Below are 18,567 nucleotides of genomic sequence, written 5' to 3'. Positions count from 1 at the left end.
TTACGTCTTAGTACCTCAGGATATATACGTTATCTTATCAACGGGAAAAACTCACTGGTGAAGGCTGTAAAATAAGGTTGAAATGAAATGTCTGAAAAAAGCCAATAAGGGTCCTTGAGTTGACGAGTGTTTTGCCAGCATTTTCATATCGTTTCCTTCAAGTTATTGGCAGCTAATTACATTGGAAGCACATTTTTTTAACGTCCACAAAAACAGTGCAGAACTGAACATCGATCAACAACCTTCACGCGTCGGTCCTGAACGCAGCTCAGGTAGATGTGATTACGTCATTGCCAGAGAAACACGTGTGAGCATGGCGCGTGGGTTTTCTCCGGTGCAGCACGTTTTTCTTGAATATTGATGCGGTCTGAACGAACACATCCACCGGCATCCGAACACTGACAGCCCGGGGCTCGGTGACAATCAGCGTCTGCCTCTATGGCGACGGAGGGTTCGAGGGATTTTGCATCCGTTATTTGACACAACCTCCATATGTACACAGTACAGTACACAGTACAGTACACAGTACACACTGCCGCTCACAGCGTGGTGGTGGCGAGTAAACTAACCCGCAGCACGGAAACCCTGGCGGCATGGATCCAATAGGGAACCGGATCCATGATGGGTTCATTTAAATCTTTCTTAGTGCCCACTTCATTTCTGAAGTTTGGAAAACTTATTTAAGTCTGCATGTATGTGCCAATTCATTCCCCTTATAGTTCTAAATGATACATTATATTCTAAATGATTAAACAGTGAATACAGGCCAGTTAACATCATGTCATCAGTGTATGGGTGAACAGAGTGATGTGTGTGTGTGTGAGAGAGAGAGAGAGAGAGAGAGAGAGAGAGCTATGTGAAATGATAGAAAAGACAATAAGAAAGTAAATAAATAAAAGGGCAAATACGTAACATAAATTACAAAATGATAACATCAATAAACAGTGGATAAAAGCTCTCCTGATAACAAGCTGTGCTGGAAGCAGCGCTGCAGGCTGGAAGCAGATCAACTGAGGAAGACAGGAGCTGTGCAATGAAAAAATAAGCTAATGGGGAAAAAAATGATAATACATGTAGTGTATTTGTGAAAAATTATAAAATTATAAAATAGCTATAACCTTGTGATTCTGTTTAGGCCAGCAGAGAAGGCCTTGCAGGCCCTGATGGCCCACCACTGCGTTTGGTGGTACCATCCATTAAAGAATATTTAGTACAATTGTCCCAAAACAAGTCTGCTGGTTCATTAAATTCTGTCAGTTAAAAATAAAACAGGGAAGATGAGTCGAGAAAAGTCTTTGGAGAAGTGAACAAAAGTAGAGCCATTTACAGAACACACTGACCAAATGGTTTGTTAATGGGGATGTCCAAAAAGAAAAGTTATAGTATGTAGAAAAATGTCATGGCGAAAAATATCAAGAAAAAACTTTGTATGTTGAAAAAAGTCAAAAAAAGTAATAGTACAGTATGTCGAAAAATGTAAAAATCACCTCCTATAAATCACTGCGCCGCTTTTTACATTTCTCCACCCATCTGCGTGTCAACCTGCAGTGCAACCGAGCTCTATTTTATACGGTTATTTTTATTATTGTTGTCATTGGTAAGCACCACACATCTGCCTACCCAGGTCGGCTTCCCATTGGTTCAACGGATTGTCCGTCGCGGCACTTCCGTCCGTTTGGCCGGTTTTGATTGGCCGACGTGCCTCTCTTTTTCCTCTTCTTCGCGGCGGTGGGTCGGAGCCGCTGTGTCCCCGGTCTGGCACGTTCCTAGCCAAATTCTCCACGGTGTAAAATTGGATCCCCCTCTTTTTTCACGAAACCAAAAATATCCCCCCTTCAATTCCCTGCAACCGATTCTACGTTTCCGCTCCACACACAGCTCCACTAGCTAGATACATCTGAAGATGGCGGTGGTAAGCGGGATGTCGGGGTCGGCTGTAGCCCGGCTGGAGGGCCGAGAATTCGAGTATCTGATGAAGAAAAGGTCGGTGACCATCGGCCGGAACTCCTCGCAGGGTTCGGTGGATGTCAGCATGGGACACTCCAGCTTTATCTCCCGGCGGCACCTCGAAATATTCACCGCGGGGGAAGACGGCACCGGCACGGGGGAATTCTACCTCCGTTGCCTCGGAAAAAACGGGGTGTTTGTTGATGGGGTGTTCCAGAGAAGAGGGGCGCCACCGCTCCAGCTTCCACGAATGTAAGATTGATACGACCAGTTTGCTTCGACTAAGCTACAAACATTTTGCGGATTTGTGGTGTTCGTGTGTTGTTATTGTTTTGTTGTCCCGCAGCGGTGTTTGCACGTGCTGTGTCAAGTAGCGTAAATATGCGTGCTGCTCGTTTTGTATGGCGAAAACGTCACAGGAACTCTCTACGCCAAACGGTGTAACGGTAATCCCCCAAAACACATTTAACTTGATTCATGGGTTGTATCTGGTTTATTCGGCATTCAGTCCACCAACACACTGTAGTGTTGTCAACAGAGTTGCTCGCCATAGTGCATTCATGTTACGTGGACGATAGACTTTATGTAAAATAAAATAAAAATAATTGTATTTATTTTCTACTAACCGGTGTTTCGTGCATGCCGAATTGCACAGTGAACTCAAGCCATTCAAACCTGTCTTTAATAAATGTCCCCCAATGTCTGTGTTTGCTGATAGCAAAGTGAGCAACATTCAACTTATTGTATTGTTTGGCTAACGCGCAACTGCTACTGTCCCACCTAACATGCTAGCAACACATGCTAATAGTTGGACTTGTAGTGTGTCTGACTTGCTGCAACACAATATGCAACGTATTTTACTTTTATGCCGTTAGATACTGGGCACAACACATTCTCTTTACGTGTTTCAACGTCAACTACAGCGCTAAGGCCAGTGTTGTCGTGTGAGCTGGCTCAACGTCAACTTGGCCTCGGGTACCCTGTCGGTATGTTGACACTGCTCAGCTTGTTTGTCAGTCCTTTCCCCTCTCAGTTGGTAATCTCCCGAACCTTGAATTGTTGTTGTGGTCGCGCACATTTTACATTTAATCTTTATTAATGTCTAGGTATGATACGTCCATTGTGGTCACCACACCACAGGAGTAAATCATTGGAAAGTGGCAGCAGCAGGTCCAAATATACCCTATTAATAATAAATGAGACGCGTTGGACATGATGCGTTACATAATGGTAATGCTGGACGTCCATATTTAAACTCAGTGCTCCTGTCTTGGCCTCAGTTGGACCTCCTTGGCCTGCTTGTTGCCAGGCAGGAAGCTCATTTTGTCCGTCTGTAGTAAGCATTGTGTTGCCCACTTATGTCATTTGTCTTCAAACGCAGACAAACATTTCAGTGGAAATGTATCGACATTGAAACACTCGGCGTTTGTGCCTGTGTTTTGTTCCCAGGTGTTGTTTCCGGTTCCCCAGCACAAGTATAAAGATCACGTTCACAGCCCTGTCCAATGACAAGAAGGAGCCAAGGAACGTGCCGGAATCACCGGTCCAGCCCGTCCAACCCCAAATTTCCCCTCTGACCATCAACATTCCTGACAACATTGCCCAACTCATGAGCCCACTGCCTTCACCTACTGGCACCCTCAGGTGAGAGGGGGGTCTAACGTGTACAGTGATAACATTGTCTACATTTTCTCATTGAAGTGGTTGTTTTGTCACATGAATTCAGAATTCCAGATGTTTTTTTGTTTTCTCAGTGCGGCAAACTCCTGTCCGTCAAGTCCTCGGGGAGCTGGATTCTCCTGCTACAGGACAGGCCGCGTCCTGGCCTCTGACCTAATAGGGGACAACTCCCAATCAGAAAATGACAAAGAGGCCTCCGGTGAAGACAGCCCAAAGGTGAGCCGGGCGATCGGAAACAGTTTAGTGTGTCTGAAACATTCTCTTTAAATACATTTTTTAAAAAAGAAGCAAACAAAGGCGGCAGACTTCAGAGAATCTCAGTGGCGTCTGAGCGCTGCGAACACCATCCCTGGTTACTCATTGAAGTCTAAAAATTGCCCAACACTCACAACAACATAGACTTTGGAGCACAGGATTTGGTTGAACTTTGCTAAGACTGTGCGTGTTCGTGCATGTATGCGCTTGTGATCTAACTAAAACCTTTTTCATTTCATTGACAAAAACCCCATTTCCTTCCTCTTGTCTTTTCTTGTCCACAGGATGACTCCAAACCTCCGTACTCGTACGCGCAGCTAATAGTCCAAGCGATCACCATGGCCCCGGATAAACAGCTCACGCTGAACGGAATATACACCCACATCACCAAGAACTACCCCTACTACAGAACAGCTGATAAAGGCTGGCAGGTCAGAGTCTTCACTACGTGGTACCGTTGTTTACACTTGCAGTATGTGGTTGTAGATGCACCGTTCGTTGCACGGCTTTTGGTAACGCTCCGCGTGCGTCTCTGTGTTTTCACAGAACTCCATCCGCCACAACCTGTCCCTGAACCGGTACTTCATCAAAGTGGCCCGCTCGCAGGAGGAGCCGGGCAAAGGCTCCTTCTGGAGGATCGACCCCGCCTCCGAGGGCAAGCTGATAGATCAGGCCTTCAGGAAGCGCCGGCCGAGGGGAGTGCCCTGCTTCAGGACCCCTGTGGGTCCTCTCTCGTCCAGGTATAGAGCACGTTAAAGGGGCCACATCAGGCTCCTTTTTCAAGTTCGTGCTTGTATTAGGGGTTTCTGCTAGAACATGTTTACATGCTTTAATGTTCAAAAAACACAATTTCTTTCATACGAATCTTTCGTCTCTGAATAAACCTTTATTCACAGTCAGTCTTAAGACGCTCTGTTTTAGAGCCTGTTTCTTTAAGCTCCATTCTCCAAAGAAAAGCCCAGTCTGCTCTGATTGGCTTGTGAGAAAAAGAAGGTGCACCTTACTAACTTACTCAGATGTGTGGTGGTGTATCCTAATGAGCCTGCATGGGACATAAGGAGCCAAATGTGATTGGCTTGCTGAATCACATGTTTTCTGATCTAGGCAGCCCACAAAAAAATCTGACCAGGTCGTCTTATTTCAGTTTACCGCTCCAGATACCCAAATGTACGTCCACAAGCACCGAAGACGTTTCCCTGACGTGTCCCCTTTAATTTAGACACGAGGGTGTTACTGCACAAGTTTGTACGGCGACATGTGTCCAGAATCAACCTTACTTCTTCATCCGCCCCAGGAGCGCTCCAGCTTCTCCCAGCCACACAGGGCCACTGTCTGCCCACTCCAGCGGGGTCCAGACTCCAGACAGCCTGTCCAGAGAGGGGTCCCCAGTCCCCATGGAGCCAGAGCCAACACCACCACCAGCCCCCACCCAAACCACGACAGTCCAGCCCAAGCTCGCTGTCATCCAAGAGGCCCGCTTTGCACAGAGCTCCCCTGGTAAAGCATCACCTTTTTGTGACATTAACTCTGAGGTTAAAATGAAAATAGTACTCACTGTTGCTCTTGTGTGTGATGGCGCCCTGCCCCCGCTGCCAGGCTCCCACCTCAACAACCAGCCGGTCTTGATCGCCGTGCAGCGCCAGATGCCTCAAACGACCATGAAGCCTGTGACCTACACCATGGCGTCGCCAGCAATCGTCACCACGTCGGTTAGCTCCGCCCCCGTCATGCAGACGGTGCACGTCCTCCACCAGATCCCGGCCGTCGCCGTGGCAACTGTCGGCAGACAGTCCGCTGCCACGGTGAGACCCGGACCTCAGGAGAACGGAGGCGGAGAGCACCGAGAGATCAAGCGTGAGTTCCTGCTTTGTCCACTCGTAGCAGTTCTGCTGCGGAGGAAGTGTGGCAGCCACCTGCTGTCACAAAGCATTCTGTTTTAGACTGTATGTGTGAACTGAGTTTAATATGATTTTTCTTAATATGTTTTTTCTCCCTGCTCGCAGTCAAAGTGGGGTCGATCCCATCCATCACAGCCTCGTCGATAGGCGGAGTCAGCCGCATCATCCAGAGCTCTCAGGCTGCGTCTCTGACGACGGTAACCATCGTGCAACAAGCTCCGCTCGGCCAGCACCAGCTCCCGATAAAGGCCATCACGCAAAACGGGACCCATCTGATCCCCATCAGTGCTGCTGCTAGCACAGGTGACACACACACACACACACACACACACACACACACACACACACACACACACACACACACAATCCCTCTTCTTCATTACGTTACTGTGCTTAACCCACACCAATTATCGATTAGAGGAATAGCATGAAAAACGATTTGCAATTGAAGTGAGCTGGGACGGACGGCCATATGAAACCCCCCCGATTGCACTGAAAGACGCAGCGTACGGTGTCCCGCCATGTCGGGCTGAGTGTCTTTATCCTGCACTCGCACTAAAATTGACACGTAGCAGCTGCTGCATGGTCGTTTTTGTGATGTGTGTATCTGCTGAAGGATGTTTTCATCCTTGACCCACGTGAGAAGGATCAAGTATTGTGTACAGTACATAGCAAGGGTAAAGTACGAGCATTATGTCATAAAAACACGAGGTCAAAGATCACTATGTAAACATAGCTGTAAGACGAGTGCATGTCGTTCGTCTCTGCCGATTCAAAGTAGTCGTAATAACTCCTTTCTTTCTTCTTTCTGCCAGCCGTTGCAAACCCTCTTCACCTCCTGGCGGCCCACGCCTCAGCCTCGGCGTCCCTCCCTACCAAGAGGCAGAACGGAGAACTGCAAGGCCAACCCCAATCAAAGAGGGTGAAAACACAGGAGGAAGAGGAGGGTGGAGCAGCAGCAGCCGCCAACAACAACAACAACAACAACAACAAAAACGGCACTACGGACAGAGCCGGAGAAGCGGGGGTCAGTGAACAGATCGGTGACAAGTAGCCTCCCCACACACACACACACACACACACACACACACGCCGGTCTGCATCCTGACCCCTTGCTCTCCTGTACGCATTGAGCCTCACACCTCCGACACTCTTACCCTTCCATCATCAACTCCAAGGTGCCAAAAAAACAAAACTAGACGAGACTCGGAAACACCCGCAGAACTACAGAATGACCCGCCCCCAAAATCCTCCTCCACATATTTAGCACCATGAAATACAGTATGATGCAAAAACTGAAACCAAATTTGAAATTCAAAGAGTTGCCGATGACGCTTGAGACCCAGACGGCAAGAAGAAGCACAGGCAGACATTTTCACAAATCCAAGATTTCCAGATCAAAAAAAAAAAAAGAATAAAAAAAAGAGACTTTTATTGGACAAGTGGAGTCCTGAAACTTCCCCCCCCAAAGACGGAAAGGAGCCTCATCCTGGTAGCATTACAAACAAGCGCTTTACTGTTTGTCGGATAGAGAAAGCGACAGAGCGGAGTCACCAGTCGTGTATTCCGCTAAAGGGAAGCGTGTGTAGCGTGCGCGTGGACGTTCCGTCTCCGGCAGCTAGCCTCCATGTCGACCTCCCTAACCCAGTCGTGAGTAGAGATGCAGTATTCCGTTGTATACGTGTGTCTTTGGATCTTTTTTGAGTGTTTCTCCGTTTCCCAAGGCACAGATACTATCTAGTAATAATTAACTAAAAGATATAAGTGGGGTCTTTAAGAACATTTAGACATCACAACATGATATTTTGGGAATCTTTTTTTTTTTTTGATATATGTGGACTCTTTGTTCAGTGAAATGAATGTAGTAAAGAAAACACTATGGAGTGGATGTTCTTTCCTTTTTTTCTGCTGATTCATGCAAATGAAATTTCTTAATCACTGTACATCTACAGATATTTTTTTTTCAGATTTTACAAATATCCTCTGAGATAAAGTATCTTCCCATGCGTATTTGACCATGTGCTTCATCAAGCTTGCATGTTACGGATCTAGAGACAATGTACTTGAGCAGATTATCTGAATATGGAACTGAAGAAAATTTAGACTGAATCTACGTTATATGATTCTGACCAGTGCTGCACTTAACCCTCCTAGTTTTCTTTTGTTTTTTTTGTACTCTGATTTTGCTGTTTTTTTCCACCCCTGTCATCATGGGCTGTGTTTGTTACATTTTGTGTTGAAGTCGGCAACTCTTTGCTTGATTATTTGATTCTGTTCAGGCTACCAAACAAGCCTGTTCAGAATGTTTTCTATGTCACACAAGGAAAAACAAGCGATAGGTGTTCGTTCTGCTTTAGTGGGTGTTTTTTCTTTTTTTTATATATATATATAAATTTATTTAAAACACAACTTTTTAGTTTGTATTTCTTTGAGTAAAAGTCTTTTTCTGCTGGGCAAATGCAAACGTACAATCTGTGTGTTTGAAGAGTTGTTTGTTTTTGTCAGAATGTGCAAAGAGGATCAGCCTTATTAAAGGTACAGTGTGTGCGATTTAGCACCATCCAGTGGTGAGGTTCATCCACTCGCCCCTCTTTCCAAGCGTGTCTGAGAACTACGGGGGTCCTCAGGTAGGGATGGGTATCGTTATAGTTTTATTATGACAAGGAGCTACTCTTATCCATAATCTTCATGATTAAATAATTCCTTTTAAAAAGCACATAAAAAAGCACATAAATTCAGAACAGACAGAATTACAAGATATAACTAATTAGTTTCTACAGCAGAAACAAGTGTTTACAACAGCAACGTCACTATATAAAGTCATTAAGTGAATAAATGATGACTATCAATAATGAACACATCGGATGGTATCAGTCATTCCTCCTGGCACAGAAGTTTACAAGATGTAACTGAGATAAACGGACTGGAGACGGACCGCTTCTGTTACAGCTCGTTTGTGAAAAGGCCGATCTTTCCTGCTGTGTTTTTGTAAACATAGCGGCGGAAGGCGCCGATGGAATTAGGTTTCACGTTCATTTACAGGTTCATGCTTGTTGAACAGATGTGTTGATAAAGTATCTGCTTTTTACTCAAACTGTTCCAATGCACGTACAGTGACCAGCGTAGTCAACTCAAGTAATCTTCACTTCTCTCTGTGTGTGTGTGTGTGTGTGTGATGACGTGGTGGACTCAGTGGGAAAGGACCCTGCGCTAACGAAAACATAACCATTCCTAGTTTCAGGTAGACTGATTAAAACAGTTATGTTATAAATACAGATAATAAATATTACACTGTTCCTTTAATGACAGACTAACAATCAAATGAAGAGTATGGAACATTACTGGATGAGATTAAGATGTTAAGGACTTTGCTAGTAACTGCTGATTCCTCAGATATGAGAGGATGCTATTGTAGCCATGTGTGAAGAAAACATCCTCACTGTTGAAATACGTAAATTACTTATTTGGTAAACGGTGTTGGGCAAGTTACTTAAAGTGAAAACATTCACTCACAATAATCCCACCTCACTTACTGAAAAAGTAACATAACTATGTACAGTTAGTCACATTACTCGTTACTCAGCACAACTGTATCTATGGCGCCTTTTAAACAACTGAGCAAAACCAGGTGTGTCCTGAACGTAGCTTAACCAGTTCAGTGTGAGCGTGGCCCAGTGATGGAGGCGATAGAGATGCTCGGCACCTTTTACAATGATCAAATGTGAAGACAAACAAACAATAGTAATAACCACTATTTATTGAAAGGCAAATTAGAGCTCACTTACAGACATGAAACTTCTTTGCGTGAGCTTTTACGAGCTCTGGCCGACTGAATGCCATTTCACAGGCTGAACATTTATGGGGTTTCTCTCCCGTATGTATCATTTGGTGTCGCTTCAGAATCCCCCCGCTGTTAAAACATTTGTCACATGTCTGACACTTGTACGGCTTTTCCCCCGTGTGCATCCTCGTGTGTGCAGTGAGGTAATAGGACTGCACAAACCCCTTGCCACATTCTCGACACTTGAACGGCCTCTCCCCGGTGTGGTAGCGAGTGTGTATCTTCAGCTCCGACACCGACCGGAAACTCTTGCCGCACTCGACGCACGAGTACGGCCGCTCCGCCGTGTGGGTCAGGTCGTGTCTCGTCAACGAACTCGCACTTCGGAACAGCTTGCCGCAGCGGGAGCAAGGGTAGCGCACGCCGGTGTGTAGTTTCGCCACGTGGAGGTCCAGGCTCCTCTTGAGCACGTACGCTTGCCCGCAGTGCTCGCAGCAGAAGCGCTTCTCCGTGGCGCCGCCGTGACAGCACAGCCTGTGCCTCGTCAGAGCGGCGTTGGACCTGCTGCCTTTCCCGCAATCCCAGCAGAGGAACGGAGCCTCTCGTGTGTGAGTCCGGTCGTGCAGCGTCAGAGCGGACGCGTAACCGAACGCTTTCGGACACTTGGGGCACTTGAACGGGAGATCGCCCGTGTGGAACCTCTCGTGCCTGACCAGACCTCTCAAAGCCGTGTACGTTCGTTGGCACGAGGTGCAGGGAAAGGGTCCTCTAAAGTCGTGCACGTCGACATAATGCTGGTTGAGGTCTATGAAACCGTTGAAACTCTCGCCGCACTTAGTGCACGCACGAGACTTGTGTCTCAGATTATGCATTTTAAGTCTGGCCGCGTCTGGGAAAGACCTGTTGCATTCCACACAATACAGTGAGGCGTCGGTGGGTTTATGTGTATTTCTCGAGTTGAAACCCTTTGACTTCCTGCCTCTCTGATTACCCCGATGAGCTTCCTGACTCTGCTCCTTCATGTCTCCTAACTGGACTTTGCTGCTGAATGATTGGGTATTTTGCTGGGTGGGATCAGGCACTCCCTCTCCTGAAGGAGCCCCCACTTGTTTCAGATTCATCCCGACTTCCGTAGGCAGAGTTCGGAGTTGGCTGCGATCTTCGCCTGGCTTTGGGTCTTGAGCGTCTTTTTCTTCGTGCGTTTCAGAGGACGAGTTCTGCGGCCGTGGCAGAGCGATTCGACACGCGTTTAACTCGTGCACCTTAAGGTCGTGCTTGAACTGAAAGCGTTTCTCACACCGCAAGCGTCGGAAAGGCCGCTCTCCGCTGTGGGTCCTCTGATGTCGTCTCATATGTGACGCACGACTGTACGTCTTACCGCATAAGGGACACGTCTTGCTGGTTGACGGGACTCGAGGATTTCTCTTTGGCAGCTCAGTTTTGGGTGTTGAAATGTTTTTCACCTTTCGACCCCGGTGTTCTCTGACGGGCCTCTGGGATGTGACCACAGCAGGTGCACACAGTGCAGGCGACGGCACTACATTAGATATGTTGATGTTTTGCACTTTGCTGGAAGTTTCTTCTTTCGTGCAGTTTTCTGTCTCACTCGGGCTCATGACAATGACGCTGTCATCTGTAGTTCTAACCAATGCCTGAACCTTTTTGTCCTCTCTAATATCTATCACTGAGTGTTCGGCAGAGGGCTTATTCTCTGTGGTAACAGGTTTCTCAGCAAGGGTGTCAACATTGTAACCTACTTGGACCTCAACGGCACAGGAGTCTACACTCGTCTTATCCCCGGCCGAAGAGTTGAGATGCTGAACAGAGCGGGAGATCTCGTGCTCTACTCCTGCTCCACCGCTAACCGTGGACTGATTCTCCAGGCCTCCGGTCTCTCTGCTCTCTGGTCCATCGCGCTCCGTCTTTACATCAGCTGCACTTTCTCTCAGTGTAGTGGTCTCCACTATCAGTTCTTTGTTGAATGCTTCCATGTAATCGGTTAACGCGTTTACTTCTCGTGGCGTTTCTTCTTCTTCTGTCACGGCTGTTGTCAAAGGTGGCAGACAGAGAGCTGAACAAATGCTGGCACCGACTGTTTGATTCTCTGAAAATGTGAAATACACACAGTTACCACTAGACAAACAGCTGAGTGCCTTATACATTAGCTCTACCGTGACTGTTGTACTGCCATCATGTCAGTTTTCCATCCAAACTACACTGCATGCTTACCACTTGCGTTTAGCTGAGCGAGGTCTTTTTGATATTCCAGGAGAGTCTTAAGTTCCTGAGATTGACAGAAAGTCTGCAGACATTCAGACAGAACCGCAGGCACGTCGCTGAGCATGCAGGCAACCTGCTCATGAGGAAGATCACATCAACGGAATTGTTCAACATTGTGGTGGAAAATGCTCCGTTGCTTTCTTTCCAATAATGAGATTTAGTTTACAATGTATTCATTCGTGAGCTCCATAGGTTGAGGTAGGTGTGTTTCTCAACTTTGGACCAGGCCTGAAAAATGAAGCCAATGCTGAAGTGTCTTAAAGCTGCATTCTCTCTACTGACCAGCAGGGGGCGACTCCTGGTTGTATAGAAGTCTATGAGAAAGTGACTCTACTTCTCTTGATTTATTCCCTCAGTAAACATTGTAAACATGAGTTCATGGTCTCAATCTCTACTTTCAAGTCTTCTTCAACACAGCATGATGTTCATTTAGTAGATTGTGGTCCACTTAGTCAAATAGAGCAGAGTATGCTTCAGGGCGGGGCTACCTTGTGATTGACACATCGCTACCACGGTGTTGTCTTGGAACTTTAACCCTTTCACAGTGCTTTCAGTTCACTAAAAAGACAATAGAAATATTTTGCCGGCCTAAAATGTCAGCGTTTGGTTGTACTTGACTCCACCCTCTAGAGTCACTTCAAGATGGGGAAAAAACAAGCTGGCGACGGCCAGAAAACCAAACTCAAGACTTCAAAACTGTAGTCTGCAAACAAATGGGTGATTTCACGGTGACTACGTCCACTTTTTCCATACAGTCTATGGTTTGGAAAGCGGTTTCCCCATTTCCATTCTTTGCGCTAAGCTAAGCTAGACTAATCATGTTCTGACTCCAGCTTCATACTTAACGCACTGACTTGCGGTTGATGTAAATCTACGTATGTCACTTGGAAAGAAAGCAAATAAGCGTATTTCCCAAAATTCTGAAATATTATTTGACTTTGAACTGGCGTAAATGTCTTTACAGCACAGTGTAAGTTACCTGTTTATGATTTGGTACAGTAAGTAACTTGTCAAGCTGCGAGAGGAATATCTCCACAAACATCTGTATATCTTCAGAGTACTGGTCTCCAAATCTCACCGGGAAAACGTCCTAAAATTGAGCGAGTGACATTGATTAACAGTCAGGATGAAAATATCTCAAAATCACACAACCGGAGACACGTACCTGGAAGAAGCGCTGCCTCTCCTGCTGGTCATTAAGCAGCGTGTGAATGAGCCCAAGGAGGCCCGGTGCAGACGCCCCATCTCCTGAATCTCTTATCTGTGATAAAGGGCAAAAGTCAGCAAGTTCTGGTTGTCATTTAAGAGAAGAGAATAGAAACCACAAAACGCGTGAAATAAAGACAAATGTACCTCTGAGTTCCACAGTGAAGTGATTATGTCCAGGTGTGGCTGAATGGTCTTGATGTCTATTGTCTGCTCTGGGCGACACAACTCCAGTGTCAGCTAAAACCAAGACAAAATTGGCAAATGTTTTAAACTTCAGCCGTATGTGACGAGCAAACACGTATGAGTTGTCGTGTGTCTCTGAACAGCAAATAAGTTGCAAAAGGAAAGTCAATATCGCAACATATTGGCTTCCTCACAAGGTACCTGAGCCCGGAGGCCGAGGCTCAGCAAACACCTCTGTCTGGGATTAAGAAGCTCTGGGACGATCTCGGTGACTGCTGTCACAAAGTCGTCCAGCAGCCCGTAATTGGCCACAATTTTCTGCTGGACAGTCTCCCAGATAGCTGCAGAGACCAGCCGGAGCGGTGGGACCAGGAGACGCAGACAGGACCAGGGCAGCGGGGCAGCTCGATAACGAGAGAAGAATGAGTGGTTTAAAAAGCAGTACAGACAGAAAATATTGTGGTAATTCAGGAAAAACAAGCTGTGACAAATGTGCATGTTGAATAGATTGATATTTAAAAAAAAAAAAAAGGTTAAGGGGTGAAGAAGGTATTTCTTAGGCAAATCATGTGATGCACAATAGGCCTATTATTCATAATTGTTATATTTCGATGCCCCATTTGTACAGCAGTATTTGGTCACTTTTCCTAAAATGTTGGTCTGTTAATTGGAAACGTTTCAACACACTGCTTGTTACGGTCCTCACAGTGATACTTTAATGGAAGAAAATGATCGAAATGACAAGCGAACCGAATACAAAAGCTAAACTTTTCTTGTTGCACGCATGACATGCGTGCCGAATTGTAGATTAGATTCAGTTCTTGAGTTCCATTTCAAGGGCAATGTCCGTCTGGGGGAACAAAAACGCGAATGATGTCTTAATTTGACGGATTCCGAACGGAGTTGTGTCATGTTTGAATGAGAGAGGCGCCGCGGGCGACGTTTGTGAAACGTTCAACCGTAACACTGTCCAGCAACACAAAAAAACAAAGTAACAGCAAGAATTAACTCACACAATAAACCCTGGAAGAAAGATAATGCAACATATATATCTAATGTTCACTTTTTTGTTGAAACGTTAAATTACGTTCATCGAAGAAACAAACATTTCAAAAGCCCTTAATGTTATTCAGCGGGATATTTTAGAGGTTGTGGAACGAGGCCACGGCGATGATGTCACACACTATTAAATATATATCTGTATCATTTTGCGAAACATGACTGCTACCTGTCTTCTCTGACACGTGGTGCATACTTCGGCTTCACCGGTTCTGTTCTCCTCTCAGAAATGGCAACAACCCATGGCGTTAAGCAGTTAAAGCCAAACAGAGTGAGCGCTTAGAATCTGAATCCGGGACACATTTAGCGGTAACGCAGGAAGTGCAGACTATGCGGAAGTGGATGTCTGTTGACATACTGGGCAGAGACCGCACAGGTGAAAGACTATCTGTTAACAACAAAGAACAACAATAGAACAGTGGGATTACAAGACTAAGATGGAGAGTATATAGCAGCAGGTTTTCTTAAAAACCACCGCACCCCCAGGTTTGTTTGTTTGTTGTCTTGGAATTGGAGACATGCCCTGGCGTGTTGGTTTACAATTGGCTGCCGTTACCACCTTTATCATCATCTACTGTTGAGTGCGTCTCAGTGCTAATTCACCGGCCAGTCCGTTCACGTCTTCGAGACTGCAGCCGCCTGTCTGTCCGCGTTCCTACTCAGGCTTGTTGTCCGTTATGTGTCATCTACAGCTGAGGACACTGGTTTTTGTAGCGTGGCTGCTGGGTTACGTCGCCTTCCTGGTCTCCATCAGGAAGATGTGGACGGGGAAATACGTCCGTAGCCCACTCGCCCGCTCGCTGTTTATGAACATGGCGAGCGAGAACGAAGCGGCCGCGATTGAGACGCAAGAGGTAGGAATTCTTCTTAATCCCGACCGGTAGGTGAACTCGCAGGGTCCGGATTGCTGCCCGTTTTGAGAGACACACTACGGTCAATTCACGTATCAAGGCCGGACTCGTGTATGTGCACCGTTTGCCATTGGCAAGCTACAGAGGTTGGACTTGTTACACCTTTAAATGGAATTTGGCAAAAGGCTGTCCAAAGAAGAGGGTTGATCTTTCCGCCTCTTTTGAACAGTTACTGACATTATTTTATTGTCGGTGCTGTTTTATGATTTATTCTTTATTCTTTGCACATGCCAGTCTCACATTTTAGTTTTTAGCAATTAAGCTCATGTGAGCATGAATCCTGGATGGATTAATGGGTGGATTCTATGTCAGAGTTGTCCATTGAAACAACAATAAGGTACAAATCATTTGAAGAGGTTCAGAGCCTCCGATACACTGGATGCTGTACTTCAAAATAAGATGGCATGTCATTAAATGGTACCCACAATATCTCAGCGGGAGAGAGTGCCAAACACCAACAGAGGAGCATCTGCACGCTGGAAGTTGAGCTCCCTCACGGCTTTTTATTTGCAAAGATGATAAACATTGATGTGAAAATGTGATGTCCAAAATTGTTCAATTGCACAAAACACAAAAGGAACATATGTTATCAGAAGGTTTGATCCACGTTTAAACCATGGAGGTGGACGTAGATTGCTGCTGTAAATGCTTCCTCAGTTTGTCTTAACTTAGTGTTCTTCTTCTCTCTGCTGCTCTAGTGGTACCGGTGCGGACCTGACCTGCTCGGAGATTCAGTGCGACCCCTCTTTGTCCAGAGCCACCTGGACTCGGGCACCAAGGCTTTTCTCAAGGAGAGCGTGGAGAAGTCTGGCTGGCTGTTCACCCAGCTCTATCACTCGTTCGTATCAACGGTCCTCGGCCCGCTGGTCTCTCGCACCTCTATTAACGGGTGAGCGGCACAGACGCACCTACGTCTCCGTTTTATCTCCGCCCCCCCCCCCCCCCCCCCCCGTAGTGCAACCGTCCTCTGACGCCGCTCTCCATCTCTCCAGGTTTCTGGGTCGTGGCTCTATGTTTGTGTTTTCCACGGAGCAGTTCCAGCGGCTGCTCCGGATCGACCCGGACTGGAGGGCCGACAGACTCCTGGACCTCGGAGCCGGGGACGGGGGTGTCACAGAGGTGATGGGTGCCCATTTCAGAGAGGTCTACGTAACCGAGGTTTCGCCGCCCATGAAATGGCATCTCCAGAGGAGGAATTACAAGTGAGCAGTAGACCACGCCGACTCACATCTCAGTGGGATAAACATCCCACAACACGGATCCCATCAGTACAACAGATCATATGTCTGACTCACCTATCTGTTGCTCTGAGCTTCAAGTCGCTTCCACTTTTCTGGTTTATTTTTGAGTTCGTTGTTAAGCTACCATTAATGAAACTCAACCTTCACTCCACAAATACATCAATAATGAATTAGAAAATGAAAGTCAGCATTTTTAACTGAAACTATAATTTCCTTGAAGCATTGGAAGCAATTTGTTACCATCTGAAAATAGGTTCTTTCTTTCTGTCGTGCTAAGACTGCTGGGCATCGACGAGTGGCAGCAGACTGATTTCCAGTATGATGTGATCAGCTGTCTGAACCTGCTGGACCGCTGCGACGATCCTCTATATCTGCTGCGGGACATTAGGCTGTCGCTGGTTCCCAACACGGGGAGACTCATCCTGGCTGCGGTGCTCCCCTTCCAGCCCTATGTGGAAATCGGTCAGTTGGGAATCAACTTCATAGACCTCCCTCTATGAAGCAAATAAAAACCATTCTATCTGTATTTGTTCTTAGGAGGAAAATGGCAGCGTCCCAAAGAACACGTTAAAGTAAAAGGAAAAACGTGGGAGGAGCAAGTGACCAACCTGTCCAATGAGGTTTTCCGGAGGGCGGGGTTCGAGGTGGAGGCCGTGACCCGCTTGCCGTACCTCTGTGAAGGGGACATGTATAACGATTACTACGTTCTGGACGATGCCGTTTTTGTTCTCAAGGCCTCAGAGGAGAGGTCAGAGTCTGCCTGAATGCCTAATGCAACGTGGACCTGTGGGAGACCCCGCCAACACTCCTGGATGGATTTTAGTACAATTTTCGTACGCTTCATTCATAAAACACAGTATTTCGTTAGAAATGGTGAGGCAGCTGTGAAGCTCAGGTACTGTAGTTCCTACATTTACCAGCCATGTAGTGTGACGGTGATACCTCTACTTTTTAAACAAACTAACTGAACGGCAGTTAGCCCGTATTAAAATGCCACTGAAGATCAATTATTCTCAGACATGTCACTATGCGGTAGGTGTTCGGTTATCCATGACGATCTTAACGCTTATTGTTTCATCATTGTGGAATGAGAATAATCCTGGATGAATATTTCAGTTTGTGATGAAGAGGATCAGTGTATGCACACACTTGATTTAAACATTGTATTACATTACAGTAAATAACAGTAAAATGATGGCGACCACAGCTGCCAGTAGTTTACTGTAATTAAACAGGGATTTTTACATTTTTACAGTGATTTCCTCTGTTATGTCGGCACTGCTGCTGGTACCAACTTGGGACGCCGGGAGAACGGACATCGCTACGGGACGAGGTCATTATCGACCCCTCCTCACTTGAACAGAAAGGTTACACAAATGAGTCGTTAATTACACTAACTACTACTGCAACGCTGCCACTACACAACGTAATGTTGTCAGATGTCCCCACATTTGACCCATTGTTAAAATAAAAAAATTTAAAAGTGCGAACGGTAGCACTGTAGCAGCAAAACCCGAGTACACTAAGCAAGGGTGTGGTTTTTTAATTTTTTTTATTGTAAGAGGAAGATATTATTTAGTCTTTCAACAGTTACATGGTCTCGTTTTAAATCAGTGGTGCACAAATGCACTATTTAAAACGTCCCACAATTAATGCAATGTTTGTATTGAAAGACTATCATATGGGTCCCAGAATAAAAAAATACACAATGAATGGGATGTGTAATTGGTTGAGATTATTTTAGAGACCGTAGAATTGTCAGTCTGGATTACAGTCAGATTGTAATCGCCGTCCCAAACACCCCATTACAATAGGGTTCAGATTGAGACGTATCTTGACTTTCACTCACTTAACTTTTGAACAGAACTGAAAGTTTCACCACGGACTTCAATGGCGAAATGAAGTGTGTCCCAACGCATTTGTTGGAAGTGGTCTAATGGTTTCATTAAATAACATATTGACACTTCTGTGATAAACATCAGTTTCGTTTAAATTGAAATATGAATGTGTTCTTATGTGTCAAGTATGTTGTACACATAGCTGAGGTGAATTTCCTGGTGCATTTCCTTGTACGTGTGCAACCTAGAACTGAAAGAGGAAGCTCATATTTACTGTATTTTCCA

The 18,567-nt window shown here is 45.9% G+C and overlaps 2 protein-coding genes across 2 annotated transcripts; one reads left to right on the top strand and one right to left on the bottom strand.

Moving 5' to 3' along the window:
- Positions 1–1,737: 1,737 nt before the first annotated feature.
- LOC306795058 (forkhead box protein K2-like) lies at positions 1,738–18,287 on the top strand. Its single transcript, XM_079293396.1, has 13 exons — positions 1,738–2,199; positions 3,397–3,591; positions 3,702–3,843; positions 4,167–4,313; positions 4,429–4,622; positions 5,177–5,379; positions 5,479–5,736; positions 5,886–6,083; positions 6,596–6,807; positions 15,902–16,092; positions 16,196–16,405; positions 16,722–16,906; positions 16,982–18,287. The coding sequence occupies exons 1-13, from the start codon at positions 1,904–1,906 to the stop codon at positions 17,206–17,208; spliced, it is 2,658 nt and encodes an 885-aa protein (XP_079149522.1). The 5' UTR covers positions 1,738–1,903; the 3' UTR covers positions 17,209–18,287.
- On the bottom strand, positions 9,558–14,681 carry LOC306795106 (uncharacterized protein; the record flags this gene model as incomplete). The annotated part of the gene is made up of 7 exons (XM_079293468.1): positions 14,462–14,681; positions 13,435–13,637; positions 13,195–13,287; positions 13,007–13,102; positions 12,821–12,931; positions 11,791–11,917; positions 9,558–11,665 (listed from the first exon to the last, which is right to left on the bottom strand). Exons 1-7 carry the CDS (start codon positions 14,484–14,486, stop codon positions 9,558–9,560), a joined length of 2,763 nt encoding a protein of 920 aa, XP_079149594.1. The 5' UTR covers positions 14,487–14,681.
- Positions 18,288–18,567: the final 280 nt, after the last annotated feature.

This window comes from Melanostigma gelatinosum (assembly GCF_949748355.1).
Source record: "Melanostigma gelatinosum genome assembly, chromosome: 21".
Classification (NCBI taxonomy): domain Eukaryota; kingdom Metazoa; phylum Chordata; class Actinopteri; order Perciformes; family Zoarcidae; genus Melanostigma; species Melanostigma gelatinosum.
This window is presented reverse-complemented; position numbering and strand designations above follow the sequence as displayed.

What these genes read in the sequence shown, in the direction of transcription:
- LOC306795058 (XM_079293396.1), top strand. Translation starts at nt 1,904, where the DNA reads ATGGCGGTGGTAAGCGGGATGTCGGGGTCGGCTGTAGCCCGGCTGGAG. An exon ending in AGAGCACCGAGAGATCAAGC is followed by an intron (nt 5,737 to 5,885) that starts GTGAGTTCCTGC and finishes CCCTGCTCGCAG; the next exon opens with TCAAAGTGGGGTCGATCCCA. An exon ending in CTCCAGAGGAGGAATTACAA is followed by an intron (nt 16,406 to 16,721) that starts GTGAGCAGTAGA and finishes TGTCGTGCTAAG; the next exon opens with ACTGCTGGGCATCGACGAGT.